Raw genomic sequence first — 21,750 nt, forward strand, 5'->3', positions numbered from 1 at the left:
GAACCGGAGATTCCCATGTTAGCGAGTATAGAGAGAAGGATGCGGTGATTAACCGTGTCAAAGGCAGCCGATAAGTCAAGCAGAATGAGTACTGATGACCGAGCGGTCGCCCTGGCTTCTTTTAAGGCTTCTGTTACAGACAACAGAGCCGTTTCGGTAGAGTGGCCGCTTTTGAACCCAGACTGATTTGGATCCAGAAGGTTGTTCTGTGAAAGGAAGTCAGAGACCTGTTTGGAGACTGCTCGTTCAATGCCTTTGGATAGGAAAGGCAGGAGTGAGACAGGGCGGTAGTTCTCGACTTGAGCAGGGTTGAGAGAAGCTTTCTTAAGTAACGGTGTTACCCAGGCCATTTTGAACGCTGTTGGAAATGTGCCGGAGGTTAGCGAGGCATTGATCACATGTGTGATAGCTGGAGCGATGGTCGGGCCGATGGACTGAAGTAGGCTCGTAGGTATAGGGTCCAGCGAGCATGTGGTAGGACGGCTGCATGTCAGGAGTCTAGATACTTCACTCTCGGAGAGAGACGTGAATGCTGAAAAAGATGTTCCAGCAGTCCCTAGAGGTAGTAGGAGTGCAGTATCTGAGTCAGATGCGTTGAGTGGGCATGTAGAGTATTGACTGCTGATTGCCGCCACTTTGTTTGTAAAAAATGAGGCGAGGGTATCTGCAGTAAGGCTGGATGGAGGAGGAGGCAGCTGAGGGTTTAGTAGCGATTTGAAGGTTGAGAAAAGTTTTCGAGTGTCTGTAGCGCTGTTGATTTTGTCATTGTAGAAAGCCGTCTTAGCAGCAGTGATGCTGGCTGAGAAGGAGGTCAGGAGTGTCTGGTAGCTTTTGAGGTCATCAGTTAGTTTGGATTTGTGCCATTTCCTCTCCGCGGCTCTGAGTTTGGTGCGCTGCGATCGGAGGGTATCATTTAGCCATGGATGAGAGTGTTTGGATCGAGCTGGCCTTGTGGTAAGAGGGCACAGCTCGTCTAGACACGAGGTCAGTGTGGAGCAGAGCGAGACTGTGGCCTCATTAACCTCCAGAGAGGAGAAGGTGTTGAGTGGAGGTAGACCGGAGGCAACCACAGAGGAGAAGTGCGTTGGAGACAGGTTCCGGATGTTGCGGCGGAACGTGACCATCGGCTGAGGAGCCGGAGGCTGTTCTGTCAGGCTGACGTTGAACTGGATGAAGAAGTGGTCAGAAAGATGGAGAGGCGTCACCATGAGGGTGTCTGTGCTGCAGTTCTGAGTGAAGATCAAGTCAAGCTCTTTGCCAGCTTTGTGAGTCGGTGGGCTTTGAACCAGTTTGAGGTCAAAGGAGTGGATCAGGGCCAAAAAGTCTGCTGAGCCTGGAGCATCTAAGTGGATGTTCATATCACCGAGAACAAGAAGCGGGCCAAATGGGCCAAATGTGCACTTTATCATAATGATCTGGGCCAGATCCGGACCAGATGAGTGTTCGATAGTGGCGATTGCGGCCCTTATTTGGGCCAAATGTGCGCTTTATCATAATGATCTGGGCCAGATCCAGACCAGATGAGTATTCGATAGTGCCGATTGCGGCCATTATTTGGGCCAAATGCGGACCAGCTTATTTTACGTCTGGCACCCATTTGTACTATATAGTCAATGTCACTAACAAATCAAGGAGTTACAGTATTTGTTCAGAATTTCAAGCTTTAAAAAGTTAAGATTGTCAAATGTATAAAGGATTACTAATAAAGCTTTTTAAACAGTAACATCCAATACCCTTAGTTGAACTCAGTAGCCAGTAGTTTGATCATGTATATTGAGTGTTAAATTATCAACATCTTGGAATAAATTATCTAAAAATCAAAACCTTGTACTAATGTATTTCAGAAAAGAAGCACAAATTCAAAATTTTACTTACTTTATTAAATTTCATTTATCACACACACTTTCCCTCTCAATTTATTACACACACATATGTAGCATGCACTGGGTGGTGGGTGGATCTTGTCCTTACTGCCCCTGTTGAGACAAGAAAGGCAAATCAGCACACATGACAATCCTTGGCTAATGCTTCCTGTACAAAAATGACATTACTCAACATTATCAAGATAGTTTTGTCAAGATGATTTGAGTTGAATTTGAGAATGAATGATTTGTGATGCAGTGTGTAATGCTTCCACTAGATTGGAAATGTAAAAATCTTGTTTGAGAAAGATGACAAGTCTTAGTCTTGGAACAAGAAAATTTGAAAAATGTGAAAATGGAGGGTACAAATTAGAAGACAAAGTGGAATGTCTATTTCTATCCCTGTTCAAACAATTTAAGCAAAAAAACAGCGTTCCACATTCAGCTTTTAGAGAGACAGTTATCTTTGATTATGAGTGCACCACCGGGGACTCGAATTTCCAAATGACGATTGTCCGTCATACGAACGAGAATTTTAATCCTGATAACACCTTTATGTAATATATTTTGGTTTTTGAGTTTTAAATGTCAGAAACATAGGCTAAACAGTGCTACAAGACTTACACTTACCTTACTGAAAGGCAGGATTGCAGACAGGGCACGCCGAATTCACGCCAGTCACGCCACCTCAACACCTCGGTCCTGGGGCTGAAGACAGACATTTTAAAAGACATTTTATTAAATATCTTTTATTTTATATCCTTTATATTTTTCTGAATGACTGATATTTATGACTTTATGCAGATTAGCCTATAGCCTAGGCCTACTATTTTTTATTACAACTCTACCTCTTTAATTCAGCTGTCTGGTTGAAGCCTGGAAATGTTGTAAACAAAGTAGCATAGTTGGCTAGTTTAGCCTATCATAGTCTACTGATTGGACTGTTCAGTTTCCCCACGTGTGTTGAAGTTTCAAGATAATACTTGTTCTCCTTGGGACAGGCCCTTTTGGGAAACGTTGGTATTGAGATGATCAGTCAACTTTAATGCAAGAGTTTTAAACAAATATGTACAGCAATGATAGCTAATGATGCTAAGCAGATTTAATAGTAATTTAGCTAGTCGTCTTCTATGCGTCCTTGCTTTCACGATTGTGAATGTTTTATTTAAGTCGCGCGTGTTCATTGAGCAGGAGAGGGAGGGAGCGCGCGAGAGACCGGGGCAAGGAGAGGGGGTTTACTTATATACTGTTTGGTAAAGTTGCACACATAGTCTACAATGAAAGTGTAGCAGGTAGACCTTCTCTGCCAGCTATTTCCCCATAGCACCTGGAAGTACTAATGAAGGGGGCGGGGCATAGGCATTTGCTCAATCTGGCACCAGTGGAGTGCTACTTAAGAGGGGCAGCAGCCAGTAGCAATGTAGACTCCACTGGTGTAGCCCCTGCCTGCTACCGTCAGGTATGCTGTCTCCCAATAAACAGTTGTGGTTTTCTGTTATGTATGTTGTGGTGTGTTCTTTGTTTAATCTTCTGTGTTCTGGTCTTTTAGGCAGCACAGTCATGCTGATGGGGAACATGGGTCGTGCTGCTGTCTTGTCTTGTCTTGTCTTGGTTTTGCTTTGGTTATTTTATGTTAGGTTTTTGTGTTGCCTGTCTTGTCCTTCTGTTTGTAACTTTTATGTTTATTTAGTAGGGAGGTGGCTCTGAGGGGGGCTACTCTAAGCATACGTGTGGTGTGGTTTTGTGTATTGCTTATCGCTTTGCGGTGTGCCTTTGCTGTGTAATAGGTGAGCTTTTCTTTATGCTTTCACGTAAAATATTTGGACGTCCATAGTTGCCACCCTCAGATCCCCACTGCCCAACCCTTTGTCTTAATAAATATTGTTTTTCTGGAATTCATGTCTCCACCGTGTAGTTACGAACCTGAAAGCGGTACAAGCTCTTAAAGATTCCCTGACGCATTAGGCTTTAGGGCGGCGTAGTCAGGCTACTGTGATTGGCCCCTTGGCCCTTCCTATGTATCACCTTGTTACAAAAGCAAGGAGAGGTATGCAATTATTTATTTATTTGTTTTTGGACAACGTAGACTACCGATAAGTAAAGCGGGAGATGTGGGTTGCTTTTGCGGCCGCGTAAGCTGCAAAGCAGTGCGTGAAACCCTAGAAAGGGTGTGTCTCGATTCTGCCTTTTCACACCGCGACACAGTATCGTGGATATGAATGTCGCGATTTCGGGCTCGAATCGTATATCGTTACAGCCCTACTGATGACACCTTTATGTAATATATTTTGAGTTTTAAATATCAGAAACATAGGCTAAACAGTGTTACAAGACTTACACTTACCTTACTGAAAGGCAGGATTGCAGACCGGGCACGCCGAATTCACGCCACCTCAACGCCTCGGTCCTGGGGCTGAAGAGACTGGGGAGGAGGGAGAAGCCCACCCAGCAAAATTACGTTGAAAAGACGTCTTCAAGTCGTCGAAACAACGTTCGAGTTTGGTTGAAAAGTGAAAGGTGAAACAACGTCTTTTCCCGGTCGTTGAAAAGACGTCTAATGAAAGACGTCTTTTCAACGCCTATATTTGGTTGAAACCACGTCTTGTTTAGGTGCTGCCATGGACCTATTTTTGACTAGAATATTGCTGTTATGTATTCATTTATAAGCCTATATTATCCTATTATAGGCTTTTAAAAATGTGCATTATGCATGTCCTATTTACTAACTTAACCCATCATCTATAAGATGATAAATACATAATCGAATACAAGGCTTTTGTAAATAAACAAGTCAAATGGGGGTCGCGATATAGCCTACCGGTTTTGTGATCATTAAAACATGATAATATGAATATCGTGGAAATAATGCACCCACTTACTGTGTAGCACAACAATGGCTATATTTAAATCAACAGGTGAGGTGTTTTTACGCGATCGGAACGCTCAGTTACACGCCTGTATAGCTTCCCTGTTAGGCTTCTCTCCCGTGATGTCTCCTCACTTGCTCCCTTCAATGTCACACACGCAAACCTGATGTCATAGCAACGCCAAACTTTTGATTGTGTAGGCTTGAAAACATGCCGGACATGATGGAGAATGCAGGGGATGGAAAAACATTTATCCTCCAGTCTCTATACTGCTCTGCCCCGCAGCTAGAAAATGCACGTGTGTACATGCACGTACGCTGCGCAGTAAAAGGCGATATCAAGAGATTGTATCTAATTCTATTAATGAACTAACTAGCCTAACTAACATAAACATGGCCTATTGGAAATGTTATGCAAAGTAAGTAGGCTGTAATGTAACTCCCATCTTCCATTCGTATGATGATGCCCATAGCATCACTATGAATTTGAAGATCATGCTAAACGTTTCTTTGTAAAAAATGTATAATAAATAAGTAGGCTTAAAAACATACCTATGTATAGTGATATTTATGAGCTATCAAAGCGATAACAGCATCACCACACGTTATCACTAATTAAGCTGCTCTGACAGGACATCGTTTGTCCATGAGCTGTCAGTTTGTGCAACCATGACGAGTCTCCTGCCATTCCAGATAGCCTACCTGCAATTAGAATTATGCCTATAGAAACAACGAAACTACAGGTATTTATAACTACAGTGAATATATAGGCCTAGTTTCAATTTCATGTTCAAATTTGTCTTTTCAAAGACAACTCCGATAGCAGATTCAGCACTTGAACATGTGAAACTGCTCTAATCGAGACTTTAAAAAACTTGAGAAATGAATGGACAATGAACAAATGTGTTAATGCAGAGTGTAGCCCCTGCTGTGCTCTTCCTTGTTCAAAATATGTTTGTGCAAGTTGAACAAACAAATGAAAGATAAATAACCCAGTATCAGAGATCCATACCTGTTAGGACGCCATAGAGTCATTGCTTTAAAAGCTGTCTTCCCACCATGGCCCATCATATTGAAATGGGACATCAGGCCATTCGTCATCAATCTGAAAAGATTAGCACATAAAGTTACATTTGTATATACAAATTCAAAATGAGATTACTTTTTCCACTAGATTTTTTTAGACTGTTGTGGAGTCTCTATAATGTGTGCAGTGCACTCCCGCTAATCTGATTACAACTTCATGTTCATTCTTTCTACAATAAAACTAAAATTAGGGGCAGCCATGGCCTACTGGTTAGCGCTTCAGACTTGTAACTGGAGGGTTGCCGGTTCAAACCCCGACCAGTAGAAATGGCAAGGCTCCTAACCCCTCACTGCTCCCCGAGCGCCGCTGTTGTAGCAACCATGACAAGTCTCCTGCTATTCCAGACTGTTGTAGCAGGCAGCTCACTGCGCTGGGATTAGTGTGTGCTTCACTTCACTGTGTGCTGAGTGTGTTTCACAGATTGGGATAAATGCAGAGACCAAATTTCCCTCACGGGATCAAAAGAGTATTTATACTTATACTTAAAACCGATCCGGATTTCATTAAATAGGAAAGAGACAATGCAATAGACCAAGGCACACAAGAGAGACTGAAACATCAGAGGCCACAGGCCAAATAAGGTCAGCATAAAGGTTAAACAGCAAAAACTACATTTTCAAGAAGTACTGTACTCTGTATCTGAACATACCTGTTCAAAATTTTTGCAACACAGTCTTTTATGTCCTTCCCCCCCGACCTTGCTTAACTGTGCCAACTGTGAAAGAAGTAAATAGACAGTAAATATAGAATCTTAAGCCAATTATTAAGTCAATAACCTACTGATGAGGGCATAGGACAACACCTCATCAATGCCCTAATCAGTTTGCATTGGTTGTGGTAAGTGGTATATGATATCTTACCAGAGCCTGTCTCTCCTCCTCCTGATTGAGCTTGTCTTCTAACATGAGGACCTCGTCCATGGTCAACATGGTTTTTAATAGGTATGTCCCTCCCCTTTGGTGGTCCGCCTCAATTCTTTTCACCACCTCCATGATCTCCACCAATTTTTTCATCACACATCTCTGGAATTCTGAAATGTGACATTTTCGGATTAGTTATCTTCTCATCTATTCAATCTCTTCCTATAGCCTAGTGATTTGGTTATACATGTAAGATAAATCTAGCATCTAGATCTAGTGCCATATTCATAGAATTCAAAGACTATCTTTCAGGATCATGTCTGATATGTGTAAACATACGATTACTGCATGACACTGGTATTCCAGAATATCTTTACTCAGGTTAACTGCAGTGTTTTGTATTAAATTGTGCAACATGAACATTCCATCTTTTCAAAGATAAAATTGTATAACATTCAAGTCAGTTCCTTGGAGCCATACCTGCCCCTTTAAAAATGGCATGTTTTCAGGCCAATGTGCCCTACTGGAGACAGTCATTTTCGTTGATCAACCACTATATGGGGCTATGGCCAAGCTCTGTAGTGGCTGATCAACAAAAAATACTGTCTCCACAGCTTATTTGATGTGTTTTAATGCAGAAAAACACCCTTGGGTCAATTTTCGCCAGAATTACACTTTAATGCAACAGATTGACATATTTCCAATTTGAACTGATGAAAATCAACAATAGAAATGTGATTAGAGCTCTAGATTGCTCAAACATCTGGTTGTAGCAAGAATATTTAAAACTCACTGTCATTTTCCATGGGGAATACACTGTTCCTCTCTTTGGGGGAGCGGGCCCTGATGCCTGTGACAAGAACATCAGACATTGAAAATGTTAGATTAAAGGAGAATTCCGGTGTGATATTGACCTAAAGTGTATCAAAACATGATACCGAGTGTGAACGTATGTCTCATAGCCCATCTCGGCTTGTCCCCCGCACTCCAAAATCTGGCGCTAGTTAGCCGATGCTACCAACATCTTTTTCAATAGTGGTGCTTCGGCATCGGGCTAGCCATGCAAATAAATCACTGTTTTACACCCATTTACGAGGCTCAATGTATCTCCACACTTCATTGGTAGACTTCCGAGGGCCCTGACATTTAAAACGAGACATTGAGAACTTTGAAAAAGCACTGGTAGTTTACTTACAAGACGATTTATACAGACAGTATCTTCACGAAGTTTAGCGTTTGCAGCCATCTTGAATTTAGTCACGATAAGTCGAGCAACGAGTAAGAATGAACAGCTATGATAAGGGATCAGATTCCCTTATCCCTTATACATACAGCTGTAAGTAATCCATCACATTCCAAATGTTGAAAACATTTGTATTCCTGGAATGTAAATTAACTTTTGTTGTAATTCAATACAATCAGAAAATTGCTTTCATTTTATTGCCCTTTTCCCCAGTTCTGGAGGGTCTTCTGAATCTGTCTGTGCTGACGATGTATAATTAAACTCGGTGCACTCCTTTTCACTTTCTGTAAAAAAGTCAGAAGTTGCAAAGTCATGTAAACCAACCGACATGTGTTATTTGGAAATTTTCTTTATAGCAGTGTGAAAAATTACATGGATGTAAACTAGCCCAAAATCTCAAATTTGACCAGGTCATGAAAAATCTATGTTTTCACCTGCCGTGTCTCGCCTTAAGCATCACATACCTGAAGTACATTTTATTATTATGAGGGGAAAGTCCAGCAGGATTCGTTTTGTTTTTCCAGGCCGACGCCCGTCCCTTTTTTGGCCATCTGAGGACTTTTCTTTCTTTGTCAATCCAATTTATTGGCAGCACCCCTTCAAAAACTTTATCGCCCTCCTGCCACACAGCCCTCGCAAACGCCATAATCTGAAACAAATAAAAGTAGAGTTATTATGCAACAGACTTATAGTGAACACAATATAAAATAGTGGCGCGACAGGATTCCTATATTATTTAGTGATGCGGACTAACATCCCCATCAGAACCCTGCACACCCCCACCTTGACTAACTAATTTTCTGTGGGAAACACTGTACCTCGTTGTTCAATTATGCAGAAGTGGAAAAATTGCATGCCCCCCTCTGTATGGGATGCACACAGCTTTCCTCTTTAGGTCACTGGATTGAAGGATTTTTGTCCTTGCCATGCGGTATGTGGTATTGCCAATAAATGCTATATCTATCAGCTTTGATTCACATGGCGTTATGAAAAGGTTTGACGTGTACTTTTCAGGAATAAATCTGCAATTGAAATTTCCATTTTCTCCAACTTCTTCTATGATGGCCACACTCTTGTCCCCTAGGACGAAGCAGGCATCCTTGAGCCTCACTGAAACGGTAAGTCTTTCTTTGGCCTGTTTTGATTTTGCCCCCTGCAGATCCTGCCTCTCTGCCAGTCGCTTTGCCACTTGCGTCAGCGGATCATGACTTGTTCTGACCATTTTCTTGATGGTTTGCATGAAATTCTCAAATGGAAAGGCAGAAATCTCATTCAAAGAGCAACCGAAATGTGCAACATCCTCATGAATGTGCTTTAACGCATGCACATTGTAGACTGTGAATCTGTCTCCATAGATATCTTGACAACTGTTAACAAAATAGGTCAGCAGGTCAGCTGCATATTGGAGTAGAGTGTTCCTCCTGTTGGCATCGGTGGTAAGCAGGATGGACATTCCCACTGTCAGACAGAGAAAATTATCGTACACATCTTGATCAACCAGTCCATCAAGGACCACAGGTCCCCGTGTAAAGAAGGAACTGGCGGAACTCTGTCGCCTTCCATCGATCCGACTCGGTGACTGCCCTGGGCTTCCTTGCCACCTCACTTCGCATTTCATTTCTTAGCCCTACAAGTCTTGTAGACAATTCAGATCTCTGCCTGGTAGATAGTTTCCGGGGGTTGGTCACGTGGCAGAGAAAATGCAGAATTCGCCTTACAACACCAAGGCACACAAGGTGCATATTATCGAGGACGAACGACGTCACACATGGTACTCCTGCTGTTAACAGTGGGGTCTCTCCATGTTGGTGTCCTTTGTAGGCTACCTGGCAGAACTTTTCATCTGTCCTACTAGGGAATTTCTCTTTTGAGTTGAACACCACTCTTCCTTTCCATTCACCCAGCTCCTCACACCTCTCACAGCTATTGTAGCCTGTATGATAGATGATGTTTTTAAGAAAAGCCCTTGCTGGGGCATCACAGATGAAGGTTTTGACCAGAATTTTCACAATCGTCCCGTTATATTGAAAGCCACTAGTTGAGAGATTATTGATGTCTTCCACCAAGTCTTTTAAGTACTCTTGTAGAGGCTCAGGCTTGGATGTGCCACTGTAAAATGTGACTATGAATGGCTCTGATTCCTCTGCCTTTGCCAGGATGGGCCAGAACGGAGTCCCAATTGGCACACCATCCACATTTATGCACAAGGAAATTCGGTCTATACAGGCAGGAGACTGTTGAAGTGCTCTTTGTGTGCCTCTCTCTAAATCATAGTAAATGTAGCGGCCATTACATCGCTCCTGCAAGCTCACTACTTTTGGAGTTGACAGAAGGGTCCTCGAGTCCCTTGGCAACTCTTCATGTCCATGTCGTTGTAGAATGTGCAACAGCTCATTTACTGACTTATGGGTAAGTTTGTTAGCCAATGCGGCGCTGTGATCTGTGATTTCTCTACTTTTTCTCTACTTGTCTATTTGTTTACATCAGGTAGGTGCATTGGATGCAGCTCACACGAGGATAGTGGAACTGGAGGTGCTGGTGATGTCACGTGAGTATTTTCACTTCCCTGCTCTTCTATATGCATACGCACGCACCCATACGGTCCGTGTAACGCTTTGCAGTGCTTTGTTCTATTTGCTCCATCCATCTGATGCAAATAAAAATGTGTTCAATAATCCAATTTTCAATTTTTTTAACTGGTCAGCAAATAGATAATTGCTGCTATTTTCTAAATGTGTCATTAGTCATGCAAGATACAGAAAAAAAACAGAAACTGGATTGGAAACAAAAGTAAAATTCAGTTAATATTGGATTTTTGCCTTTTTTACCGTTTTTGTTGGGGTGAACCACAAGCGTAGGGGGGTGACCTGATACATATTGGCGCGCGGTGTTGATCACATTTTATTAGCGGATGTAGAGATGGAGGGCTATCAAACACAGTTCAGCTTGCATCAAGGTGCCAAGCGATTGATAATGTCAGCTCGAGATCAGAACTTCAGATGCAGAGGGAGACATTGCTGCATCCTGATATACATGTGTAGAATGTTCATGTTCTGGGAGGCTTTGGAGACCTACAGAGAGGGTTCAAGCGGAGTAATCAAGGATCTTTGGCTACATGATCCAATGGACTTGAGCCGTAGTAGCAATGTAGGCTATTTGCTGTTGAAATTAATAAATGGATAAACTGATAAATTAGGCATACTCACTGTTGTGTCTTCGTTTAGCCTAATGAAACCTGGTCTAGCGTAAAGTGTTAAATAAGCAAAAATGTCCCACGTCAAACAGTGCTTGGGGTAGCCTGTAGACTGACGTCTTCTGCTTTGGGGAATTATTTGCTATGGTATGGCATGGCCATGGTATTCAAATATACTGTAGATATGTTCAACATAGGCTGAAAGTTATGTTTAACGTGCCATCTCACATTATTAATCTCTAAAGTAATGAGTCAAAATCACGCACAACTTCAGGCAGCGCTCTCTTCCACCATCTAGCCTGGCCCAGCTAGATACTGTTCTCCCCCCGGTGCTCGTGGTTCAGTCCAACCAAAAGCTCAAAAAAGGAAAATTAAAAAATTGATGCATCATTTCAATGTTTAACTTCTCAACAGAAAACCGTAACTGTGCTCAATTGAAAATCAAAATATGCAACAATCCCATTTACTGTGCCGTCCTAAAGAATGGATAACGGATTTTTAAGCCTATTTTTATATTTTTTCATGTGAATTCTGCAAATAGAACATAGCACTGCAAAGCGTTACACGGACCCCATACACTCCCACATGCTAAGTTGTTAGTAATAATCACTGAATCCGAACATGTACATATATAATTGGTTTATAGTTTGTTCATTGTGTTCATTTTGGGTGTTCATGTATTGTTCCATGTTGTGTATTTCTATGATGTCCACAAGTTTTTCAATAAAATATGTTTCTTGTTTACTTGTTACTTTGACATTAACCTTTTATAGGGCATATATAATGTGGATTTCACTCTGCAGCGTCCCGATGTTTTTGTTTTTTTAATGAACAACTGGTTAGGTTACGTTTACCTGAGTGCATGGCATGTGCAACAATGTGATTACAGAGTCCTCTACCAACACACAAAACAGCATATCCCCGCAGTCTTGCTGGCCGAAGTAGTGTTAGTAATAGCACGGTGAGTGGAACATATTAGCAAAAGTTTCAGAACCTTAACTCGTGGAACGACAACTAAAACTTTTGGGAAAGAAATAAGAGCTTTGTCTTCCATAGTGTTGCAACAATTTGCTACTTGTGTGTTTCTATGGGGAAATGTTTTGGATATCATACAAATTATGGTCATATGAAGGACACATACACACAAGGCATTTAATCAATGATATACCAGCTTGGCTTTTTATGTAAGATTGCCTTTTACAATGTACCTACATAAAAGGCAAGCTTACATAAAAAGGCAAGCTGGTATATCATTGATTAAATGCCTCGTGTGTATATCTGTCCTTTATATGACCATCATTTCTATGATATCCAAAACATTTCCCCATAAAACACACCTAACTTTCACAAGTTTGGCTCTTTACTGTAGTCTACACAGGAAGGTGCATTTTTATTAACATTGCAAGATGCTCAAACATCATGCTCAAATGCATTTAACAACTAAAACTAACACCATCCATTTTTCCATAGCAATAAGGACAACCATTACCGCATGGCACAGTGAATGGACGCATTTGAGGAGAAGATGGATGAGCTGCTCTTAAGGAGCTCCCAGTCACCTCCCTCTGCTCCAGTCGATGACATATTGCTGTCGTCCTGCTCGACAGTCACTGAGCTGCAGGAGAGGAGGAACAAAATGCCCTCCCTCCAGGACTTGGTCTCTGCCCGCTTAGGTCCCAGAGTACATCACCAAAGACTCCACATATCCTGCACACACACTCTTCAACTTCCTCCCCTCTGGCAGGCGCTACAGATCCCTGCACACACACTCTTTAACTTCCTCCCCTCTGGCAGGCGCTACAGATCCCTGCACACACACTCTTTAACTTCCTCCCCTCTGGCAGGCGCTACAGATCCCTGCACACACACTCTTTAACTTCCTCCCCTCTGGCAGGCGCTACAGATCCCTGCACACAAAAACAACCAGACACAAGAACAACTCTCTTCCCACTGCCGTCACTCTCCTGAACTGCAGATAAGTGGGGTCATCCCCACTTTGACCGTTTACCTGCACATTACATACTTTTTCATTCCAATATGTGTCTTGCACACTACATTTGCACTATTACTTTGCACTCTACATCACACTCCATGTGTACTTATATTGGTATTATGTCTTATTTCTATAGTTGTTTTTGTATATTGTGTTGGTATCTGTCACAATGTATATCATGTGATCATCGGAAACATCGGAAATGAATTGCCTTTTTTGTTTCGGGATGTTTTAATTGACGATTCTACCTGGCCGACTGAGATTCTCAGAGATGCATCAGGGACCCATGGAGACTCATCTCGGCGCAAAAGGAAAAAACACAGAGGAAAACGAGCCGGGGCCCGTAACAGATTGAGGAATAGAGCTCATAGGCCTCCACTGCCTAGCATTCTCCTAGCCAATGTCCAGTCTCTTGTGAACAAGATGGATGAACTAAGAGCGAGGATACAGTTTCAAAGAGACATCAGGGACTGTAACATTCTATGCTTTACTGAGACATGGCTAACTGAACTTGTACCGGACAGTGCCATCACTCCGGTGGAGTTTTTCTCTGCTGCTCGCTCTGACAGGACTGAGGAATCTGGAAAATCAAAAGGTGGCGGTGTTTGCATCATGACGAACAGTAAGTGGTGTGATCCTAGAAATGTCACCGTTCTCTCAAAGTCCTGCTCGCCTCATCTAGAACATCTAGCGATCGTCTGTCGACCCTTCTACCTGCCCCGTGAGTTTACTTCGGTAATATTCAACGCTGTCTACATTCCTCCACAAGCCAACACAGATGCTGCGGTTTCAGAATTGCAAGAAGTGTTAAATAGACAACAACACACGCACCCTGAAGCTGCGCTTATTGTGGCCGGTGATTTCAATCAAGTACATCTGAACCGGTCCATGCCTGAATTTATTCAACACATTCACTTCCCTACACGTGGTGACAACACACTGGATCACTGCTACACACAGTTCAAGAACAGTTACAAAGCGAAGTCTCTACCAGCTTTTGGAAAATCAGATCATGCCACTGTTTTCCTACTGCCTATGTACAAACAGAGAAGTCAGACGGACCCCCCAGTGACGAAGGAGGTCAAGCGCTGGACTGACCAATCGGAAGCCAGGCTACAGGACGCCCTTAGCAACATTGACTGGGAGATGTTCAAGACGAACTCTGCTGACATCAATGAGTTTACGGAAGTATCATTGAGTTACATCAATATGCTAACTGATTCCATCATCCCAACTGTAAAGATCCGAAGCTTCCCTAACCGCCATGGGTGGATAGAGAAGTGAGCACGGCATTAAAGACACGCACCATGACTTATAATGCTGGGCTTATTTCAGGGGATATGACGGATTACAAAGCAGCATCTTATAGTTTACGTAGAGCTATTAAAGATGCTAAGCGGCGCTATAGAGACAGAGTTGAAGCTGATTTCTTGGAGGGTTTCCAGCACGAGTGTGGAAAGGACTCCGAACCATCACTGGCTTTGAAAGAAAGTCCCCTCCTGATGAATGTGAGTAAAGCCCTCCCTGATGAACTTAATGCTTTTTGTGCTCGCTTTGACATGAAAAACACAGACTATATTGGACTAGCTGCAGCATGTGAAGCAAATGAGGATGCACCTTTCTGTGTCTCTGAGGTCGATGTGAGCAATGCCTTTAGGAGGGTAAATTGTAGAAAAGCTACTGGACCGGATGGAATTTCTAACAGGGTTTTGAAATCCTGCGCTGCTCAGTTAGCTCCTGTGTTCACTTATATCTTTAACACATCATTGGCTCAAGAGACAGTGCCTACTTGCCTCAAGCAGCCTGTTATTGTTCCAGTACCGAAAAACAAAAGTCCATCATGTCTGAATGACTACCGCCCAGTAGCCCTGACGTCTACAGTGATGAAGTGTTTTGAAAAGCTTGTGAAAAACATTATCTGCTCATCCCTCCCTGCCTCCTTCGACCCCCTCCAATTTGCTTACAGAGCCAACAGGTCTACAGAGGATGCCATCTCAAACCTTATGCACACCACCTTAACTCACCTGGAGGAGGGGAATGGGAATTATGTGAGGATGCTGTTCATTGACTTTAGTTCAGCATTCAACACGATAGTACCTCTCACCTTGGTCACAAAGATGAAGGCCTTAAGACTGAACACCACCCTGTGTCACTGGATATTTGACTTCCTCACCAACCGTTCACAAGTGGTTAGAGTGGGGGGTCTGACATCTGACCCATTAACCATCAGCACTGCTGCTCCCGAAGGCTGTGCTTTGAGTCCACTGCTGTACAACATCTACTGTACACACATGACTGCAAAGCCAACAGTAGTCAGACCTCCATCATCAAGTTTGCAGATGACACAGTGATCTTGGGCCTGATTAGTAACAACAATGAACAGCTCTACTTGGATCAGGTTGATGAGGTGGCACAGTGGTGTCAATCTAACAGCTTGACACTGAATATCAATAAAACCAAGGAAATGGTAGTGGATTACAGAAGGCAGCAGCAGAACTACAGTTACACCCCACTAATGATCAGCGGGCAACCTGTAGAGAGAGTCACAAGTTTTAAATACCTTGGTGTCCACATTACTGAAGACCTAACATGGACTGTTAACACTCAATATGTTCTGAAGAAGTCCAGACAACGACTATACTTCCTTCGTCAGCTAAGGAAATTCAAAGTTTCTACATCCATCATGAAGGCCTTCTACACTTCAGCGGTTGAGAGTGTTCTAACTGGTAGCATCATCACCTGGTATGGGAACTCCACAGTTAGAGATTGTAGTACTCTGCAGAGAGTAGTGCGCTCAGCTGAACGTACTATAAGAACTCAACTCCCTGCTCTACAAGATATCTATTCCAGAAGAGTACTCCTAAGAGCCCAAAAGATTCTGAAGGACTCTTCTCATCCTAAAAATGGATTATTCCTACCGCTGAAATCAAGAAGACGCCTATGTAGTCACAAAGCCAGAACTGAGAGACTCAGGAGAAGTTTTTATCCCCAGGCCATCCGAACTCTGAACTCACACTATACTGACTTTGCACACATTCACTCCTCAGCACTCTCAAACATTGATCGGAGCTCAATGACACGAGGATTTTCTTTGACTAGTCCAACATCAATATTGAAAACGGTGGTCTGAATGAACGTGTACATGTTACTGAGGAACAAAGACAAAGACAAAATGGGCTTTGAATAGCTCATCAAAGGCCCCAAGTGAAGATGTTGCTCGGCATGGAATGGCGATCCGGTCTATGACGATGAAAAAACCATGGAGGTTGGTTCTAGACGTTCCAATAGCGAGAAGGTACGGCTGACGAGTCTGGGCAATGGCATCTACTGTAAATGTCCCTGGACACTGTTCCCAGTCTGTGGGAGAAATAAAATGTGATGTTAACAAAAATCTACTGTACATATGGGACTGAGGTTGTACAAAGGGCATTGGTTATGTATGTTAAATGACTACTAGTCCCTTGCACACTGTACTGGAAAGTGAAGTGTGTGTGCGGTTTGTGTCACAGTGTGAATGTGAAGGTGTTGCTAGGTGTTGAATTGACCTACTAAGATTAAAAGACAGTTCTGGTGAAAATTGACCCATAGCACTTCGTCGAGCTCACTACGTGTTGTTCATTGAGAGCCTTCAATTTCTGTCTTAAGTTTACCTCCCTCACCATAACCCAGTCTAGATTGGTCCACATGTCCTTGTTCCTTTTACTATGGACAGCATGTGGTGATGTCAAAAAATAAGGATATGGGTCAATTTAAATTGGAATTTGCCTATAATAAATTGAACTGAATCAAACACTCAGCCTTAGAAAGTGACTACAAACCTTTAGAAACACCACAAGGTGTTCTATGGCATGTGTAGCTGACAATCTCCCTGGCTTTCTCCGGCCCTGGGAAGTAGGAGGGAGCAAATAGACCAACAGCGAAGACAGGTCACTGTCCCAATCTTAGTGAACATGAGAAAAAGATAGCAAAAAAGAGCAATATTAATCAAGCTTTCCTGTTAATACAGTAGGAGGGTAAAGTTCCCTTATCCTCCTCAAATTGTGCTAATCAGATTCTATACAAACACACTAAGTGCAGAGACATCCTACACACTAGGCCATGCATGTCCCTCATGAGATTGTAACTTGAAGCATTTTAATGAGGAGCTAAATCATGTCACTATTCAGTTAGGTTGGCTTCAGCGTTTTAATATATATAAAAAGATGCTGCTAACACTTAAATTTGACATTAACATTTTGATTACTATTGACACTTATGCAGCTCTTTGTGCTTTGCTTGTACACTGAATTTATGCATTTAAAACTAAGTGAAAGTATATGAGGTTTCGTATCTTAAGTTGAACTTTATCAATACCATTACATACCCTCTACATCACCATTTTCTGACTGAGGTGACTCTGCTATGAGTTTTTTGAGTTCAATGCTGATATGAGACAGGCCTTTACTCTGCTCAATGGTCTTTTCCTTGAACATCGTTGGCCATCTCTCTAGAAGTTTTGCCGAAGTCTCCTCTCCAAACAGCAGAGTGAAGTCTTGTTCAATCTGGGAATGGGGGACAAGTTTTTTTTAAGCAGAAATTCATAACTACTACTTAGCGTATGATCAAAGTTATATAATAGTATAGTATAGTATAGTATATATCAGACATGTGGACTCGAGTCACATGACTTGGACTCGAGTCAGACTCGAGTCATGATTTTAATGACTTCAGACTTGACTTGATAAAATTCGGCATGACTTGCGACTCGACTTGGACTTGAATACTATTCACTCAAGACTTGACTCGGACTTTGCCTCTTTGACTTGTGATGACTTGACATGTCTCGAATCAAAAACTAAATTTCCTGATCGTGTACTAGTCAACCCAGAGACGCTTTCCCGCGACTAAAAAATAAATAAAAAATAGCGGAGACAAGCGGCCAGAGCACAGTTCAGTAGCCTACTGCCACTACCCCCACACGCGTTACGCACTGTGTGTAGGGCACCAAGAGACAGAGGAAGGACCAACATTTAGCCAATCACTAGTAGCTTTACTGCAAACTGATTTGCACTCTTGTTAGAGAACGTTTGTCAAAAAGCACCAACAGCATGTTACATAAAGATAATCCTTTTCGAGTCCTCTCCATTAAGATCCAACTTAAACTTATGCTAGGCTACTGCATTTAATTGAGAACACATCTAAGCACGCACGAGAGGGAGAGAAAACGAGTAGGTTCCAGCTGGCTTGTCATTGTTGATGATGATTGATATCTTCTTTTAAATATAAGAAACATATAAAAAGAAATCGTGGAGGCAACAAATACGAGATTAGAGGAGATTATGAATTTATCCGGTTCTCACTAGCCTACTATACTGTTATAAACTATGAGATCCAGGTCACTATGACATAGCTGCACTCACTGTGATTTGGAAAGTGGACAAGAATATTATGAAGAATTGTCTTTGCCTTGTGTAATGGAACTGGTGAGTCTTGAAGTATTCAATAATTTATTTACATGAAGCACATGATATGCCGATTGAAACGCATTCCACTCAGCTACTGTTGCTACTGGCTACCAGGCTCATAATTCACTTTTAATTGCAAACAGAAAATGTCAAGCAAGCATCATGTCATACATGCTTCTCTTTCCAAAGGAATGAACGCTGTTTGTGCCAACTTAATATCATGCCTATCATTGTTAATATTGTGCTATACATGTGGCACAAACAATGTTTGAGTTTGTGGACTAGCCATAGGCTATATTTGAACGGAGCTGGTAAAAAAAGATCATTATGAGAATGTGTGGACAGTGGCACACAATGGGCTTAAAGTGACGGTGCACCATTTACAAATTAGATAAACAGCATCAAATGTCTAGTATTTCTTAAGAAATGAATACTTTAAAACAAAATTACTGTCATTATTATCTTTTAAATAATATAAAAGTGTTGACCTTGGCTTCCCTTATGAGTCACCACTGGCAGACCGCCTAATAAATTGTTTGCAGGCAAACCTGTGGCCTAGCGCAGTGAAATACCATCAGTCAAATTATTACTCATCCTTACAGTGGGCTCCGCAATTTGGAAAAACATTATATATATTTGCAGCTGTGCTGAGTGTCATGTAGCTATCCGTTTTGTACAGATTACTCAGGTATGCACATGTGTATATTACACAGGTATGCACATGCATATGTCGTAAAAGATTACAAGACAGAAACATTGAACATATTTTAATCTGTATTTATAAAAAAAATACTGTGGATTAGATGGAAGTGCTACATTTATGATCGATAGTCTAATAATGGCATTATTAAGTGAAGAGTACCTGATGACTTGTTCAGGACTTGAAAAAGATTGGGACTTGGACTTGGACTCGACTTGGCTTTGATGTGACTTGGACTTGGACTCGACTTGCCCTTCTCTGTATTTACTTGGGACTTGACTTGGACTTGACTGCTAAGACTTGGGACTTACTTGTGACTTGCCAAACAGTGACTTGGTCCCACCTCTGGTATATATACACTCTTTTGATCCCGTGAGGGAAATTTGGTCTCTGCATTTATCCCAATCTGTGAATTAGTGAAACACACACAGCACATTGTACACAGTGAGGTGAAGCACACACTAATCCCGGCGCAGTGAGCTGCCTGCATCAACAGCGGCGCTCGGGGAGTGAGGGGTTAGGTGCCTTGCTCAAGGGCACTTCAGCCGTGCCTACTGGTCGGGGTTCGAACCGGCAACCCTCCGGTTACAGGTCCGAAGTGCTAACCAGTAGGCCACGGCTGCCCCAATTAATTAATAACTAGTCACTACACATATAAAACTTGGGAATCAGTGTCCATTGTGAATTTTACTTACCAGACCCTTAACATCAGCAAAACGAGTAAATGTTGATAGCACATCAGGTGACTGGTGAGAGTCATGGACCATTCTCTGGCGATGAACAAATGTTTGCTTCATTTTCAGTCGCACCACCTCTTCATCAGTTGCATGCTTCATGAGAGATATTGCTTCTTTTAGCTGTTCATCAGTAAGCTCTGGCTCAGTCACATCTCGTTCAGAGGCTGGTCCTCCCTTGCATCTTTTGTGTTGTGCCGGAGTTGGTTGGTCCTCCGAGGCCCTCTTTTGAATCGTTTTGATGCGCCAGGCGAGATATCCTGTGCCACTATCACAGTCATAGAAATGTTCCTATACAGCAATATAAAGGATTGAGCAAAACGTCATTGAAATTAACTTAAAATTACATAATTAGTTTGATGGGCTGGTTGATAAATTCCTTTTTATTTTTGGTGGGTGGGGGTGGAGGGTAAAGGACAAATATACTTACATAACCCTTTTCAGAAAAGGGATCCTTCAACTGTGGGAAGACCGATACTATGCCCTTAGCATACAGCTCCTTCACAGTTCTGGATGGTGATGTGCTAAAAGCATAAAGCATTAATATTACTGGTTTAAAAAACAATAACATGGTAAGACTACATTAAGGTGAATATCAATAATAAACAATAATGTCAAATTAATCAACAGGGCAATTCCATGAAAAATTACGTTTTTTGTAACATCCATAACGCCAATAAAATGTGATGGTATGGTATGACGTGAATGATTACATGAAATTTGAGCATTTGCTGTTTTTGCCTGAAGAATGTACATGAGAAAAAATGCACAAAACAGAATGTTATCATTCACATCATACAAATGCCAAGGCATTTCACTGGCGTTGTGGATGTGACAAAAAGTAAATTTTCCGTGGAATTGCCCAACAGCCTAATGGAAATAAAACAATGTTATACAAACCATAACACATAAGAACTAAGTGCATGTTGAACAGATATGCGCTTAGACCCCTCTTAAACGACCCAAAACTATCACAGGAACGGAGACTACTGGGCAACTCATTCCACCAACATGTAACCACTGAGGAAAAGAGTCTCTAGCGTTTATGACTGGTCGACACAACAGATGCTCATCAGAAGACCGCAGTGGCCGGTTGGGGATGTACGTCTTGATTATTGAATTAAAATAACAAGGAGCAGATCCAGTCAGTGTCTTATAGGCCAAAGTGAGAGATTTACATTTAATTCTGGCTACTATAGGGAGCCAATGGAGAGTAACTAGGAGAGGAGTTACATGTGTCCTTTTTGGCTGATTGAAGACCAGGCATGCTCCAGCATTCTGAATCAGCTGTAATTATCTTATTATACAAGCAGGTAAGCCAGCTATTAGTGAATTACAATAGTTGGAGATGACTATAGTGTTCCAATGTTGTTAAAGAAATGATTACCCATGAATTTCAGTCATGTTGGCAACAACCATGTTGACCATTTTCCGTCTCGTAGCATCTGTAAGCGCGTTTGTCCTCCGGTATTCCTTTATTATCTGGTCTCCTCCAGGCCTCTTTTTCAGAATGTCCTCTATGACCTTCAAAGACAAGAAACAAAAAAGTCAATGCATGCATTTTTGGAACAAAACATGCATTGCATTTGTGTTGGAACGTGATCCAACAGGTTAGCTAGCTGGACAGTGCCTCTATTGTCTTATTTGTGTTTGGAGAGTCATCCTGTGGTGTAAATAGTGTAACAGATTTACAAACATGACAATCTGAGGAAAAACGCCAGCATACAATTATATTAAAATATTATATATTGTATATATTGATATTGTA

At 41.9% G+C, this 21,750-nt stretch overlaps 1 protein-coding gene and 1 long non-coding RNA gene across 2 annotated transcripts; both read right to left on the bottom strand.

The window, feature by feature from the left end:
• Nucleotides 1-1,858: 1,858 nt before the first annotated feature.
• On the bottom strand, nucleotides 1,859-4,284 carry LOC121719697. The gene is made up of 3 exons (XR_006034308.1): nucleotides 4,207-4,284; nucleotides 2,493-2,570; nucleotides 1,859-1,976 (listed from the first exon to the last, which is right to left on the bottom strand). It is a non-coding gene; the product is annotated as an uncharacterized LOC121719697 (long non-coding RNA).
• Nucleotides 4,285-16,164: 11,880 nt separating this feature from the next.
• Nucleotides 16,165-21,505, bottom strand: LOC121719582. The gene is made up of 6 exons (XM_042105338.1): nucleotides 21,370-21,505; nucleotides 20,413-20,506; nucleotides 19,944-20,273; nucleotides 17,468-17,645; nucleotides 16,923-17,044; nucleotides 16,165-16,461 (listed from the first exon to the last, which is right to left on the bottom strand). The coding sequence occupies exons 1-6, from the start codon at nucleotides 21,408-21,410 to the stop codon at nucleotides 16,429-16,431; spliced, it is 798 nt and encodes a 265-aa protein (XP_041961272.1). The 5' UTR covers nucleotides 21,411-21,505; the 3' UTR covers nucleotides 16,165-16,428.
• Between the last annotated feature and the right edge of the window lie 245 nt (nucleotides 21,506-21,750).

Source organism: Alosa sapidissima, chromosome 9 (genome assembly GCF_018492685.1).
Source record: "Alosa sapidissima isolate fAloSap1 chromosome 9, fAloSap1.pri, whole genome shotgun sequence".
Classification (NCBI taxonomy): domain Eukaryota; kingdom Metazoa; phylum Chordata; class Actinopteri; order Clupeiformes; family Clupeidae; genus Alosa; species Alosa sapidissima.